This window comes from Nannospalax galili, unplaced genomic scaffold (genome assembly GCF_000622305.1).
Source record: "Nannospalax galili isolate Female #2095 unplaced genomic scaffold, S.galili_v1.0 scaffold1422, whole genome shotgun sequence".
In the NCBI taxonomy this organism is placed as follows: Eukaryota; Metazoa; Chordata; class Mammalia; order Rodentia; family Spalacidae; genus Nannospalax; species Nannospalax galili.
In genome coordinates, this window is record NW_008348206.1 from 31064 (window position 1) to 33563 (window position 2500).

The following is a 2500-nucleotide window of genomic DNA, read 5'->3' on the forward strand; positions in this document are numbered from 1 at the left end:
TATTATTATTATTATTATTATTATTTTATTATTATTATTATTTTATGTGTATCTGTGTATTGCCTGCATGTAGGTAAGTGTATCCTAATGTTGTGTAATGCCGGCGGAGGACAAAAGAGGCTGTTGGATTCCCTGGAACTGGAGTTACGGACAGTTGTTAGCTGCCATTTAGGTGCTGCATGGGTCTTCTGCAAGAACAGTCAGTGTACTTAACCGCTGAGCCATCTCTCCGGCCCCTGTTCCTTATCTTTTAAAATTTCACTGCAACTGGGCATGGTGGTACATGCCTTTAATCTCAGCACACAAGAGGCAGAGGCTGGTGGACCTGAGATTGAGGCCAGTCTGGTCTACACAATGAATTCCAGGCCAGCAGGGAGACAAAAAAAAAACCAAACAAACCAAAATACTCCATTGCAAATAAACACACACATTATTATTAATTATTGTTATTATTATTATTAAGGGCTAATGTTGTCTTGTACATGGAAATTTTCAACCAGCTTTGGAATCATTGTTTCAGGCTATTCCAAACCTCTCAAGAATCTTTAGATATTCTAATTTCGGTTAGACTAAATTAAAATCACAAAATTCAATTTTCACTAAACCTGATGTGAATGAAAAACTCAAATTAGCTCTTTTACTACTCACAGATCAGAATGTAAAATAGAGCCATTTATCCACTTCCACATCTTCTCTGGTAATGTATAATTTAGTCCAATCCAAAATAACTGTCCTTTTCTCCTTGAGAAGTTCTGTATGAACATCTAGAATCAAAACAGAATAAGAGACTTAACTTTGAATCTGTTTAAGCAAGACTCATTCTTTTACTTACCCTAAAGTTCAAGCATCACTCCTGTTTGAAGACCTTCATAACTCCCCACCAGAGCTAATTATTTCTTCCTTGTGAAATTACTTTTTCTGTATTTAAATTTCCAGTTGATTCATCTCATTATATTAATTTCTTGGTGCCTATGCTTGATTAGTCTTACAGATGATGAGCTTTTAGAGGTCAAATTCTCCACCACCTTTGCACAGACACTTGGTTAAAATTCAGAGGTATCAGTACAGTTTAAAGATGGTGCTAAGGGGCTGGAGAGATGGCTCAGTGGCTGATCACACTGGCTGCTCTTGCAGAGGCCCTGGGTTTGATTCCTAGCACCCACAGGGTAGTTAACAACCACCCATAACTCCAGTTCCAGGGAATCTGATGCCCTCTTCAGACCTCTGAGGGCATTGTAACGGCATGGGTGTACTTACATACATGCTGGCAATGCACTCATATACATAAAATAAAATATTAAAAAAGAAAGTGTTGAATTCTACTAAACCATTTTACTGAACAATTTACCAATTCTTCTTGATCTTGAACAAGCAGCAACGTGGCTTCCCTTGCAGAGCAGTCAGCTAGACCTTCACTCCAGGGTCTGGAAGCTTGAGAAAAAACTAAGCATTTATCTCGATATGAGTGCCAGTCTCTTGGGCACTGTGATAGAGCTGGTCTTTCTAAAGTAAAAAGAACAAATGTTGCATTTATGCTGTGTTCCTGTTGCACCACAAGTCACGCACAATCGTTGCTTTACCTGCACACACTTTCACTAGCGTATGCCAGAACAAGATCAATGTTGTCAAGGAAACAATAAATGACAAAAACCTCATTTTATGCTTTGTTTCTATTAATAAACTTCAGGCAAAGTAAAATGTTTGGTACATTCCTTAAAACAGTCAAATATGGGGTGAATGATCACAAGGAAACAGTCTTCCAGGCAGCTGGTCAGTTACTCATATGAACTCATAGCAGTGGTGACAGCATGCACAAGTCCTATGCAAGCTCAAATCAGACAGAATCCCCGCATAGACATGGGGAAGTGGGTAAGAAATCCCAACCCAACCTATGGAACTTTTAGCCACTGGGGGCTTCTGGGAGGAGAAAAAACGGTGTCTTACAGGGAAGGGGCTGGGTGGGCTCATGGATGGACTAACACTGAGGGAGTTTTTCAGCTTTACATGAAGAGCCACAAGAAAACAATGAATGCTGAGGGAAGATATCAGTTCTCTCCAGGCATGTTTTCCCTGATAGGTTATCTAATCTCAGGTCCCAAGGCCCAATACACAAGTGCACATCTTCACGAAAACATGAACTGAGTACATTATATGTATATATGTGTTTAAGTGTATGTGTAACAACAATCAAATGAGAGACAAGAAATTGAGAGAGAACAGGGGAGACATGAGAGGGCTTTGGTGGGAAGCAAGAATAGAGGAAATGTTGCAAACACAGTGCTCATATAAATTCTCAAAAAAATTAAAACTATCAAGTTAAAAAAGAAAGACTTTTGAAGTGGATAATAGTAGGAACACACAGGAGAAAATGAAGACGGTGTGCCTCAGACCTCAGCCCAGCATTGTACTAAATGACGAACTGAGGAATCACTTCCACTCTAATCGGAGCAGAGCCAAGGGCATCCACTTCTCACACAGAATTGTGCATCAGCTGATACTA

The 2500-nt window shown here is 39.6% G+C and overlaps 1 protein-coding gene across 1 annotated transcript; it reads right to left on the reverse strand.

Moving 5' to 3' along the window:
• Positions 1–470: 470 nt before the first annotated feature.
• Positions 471–1503, reverse strand: LOC108491397 (killer cell lectin-like receptor subfamily B member 1; the record flags this gene model as incomplete). Its single annotated transcript, XM_017801061.2, has 2 exons — positions 471–764; positions 1349–1503. Coding segments are annotated over 2 exons (275 nt in total), but the record flags the coding sequence as incomplete, so codon positions are not given.
• Between the last annotated feature and the right edge of the window lie 997 nt (positions 1504–2500).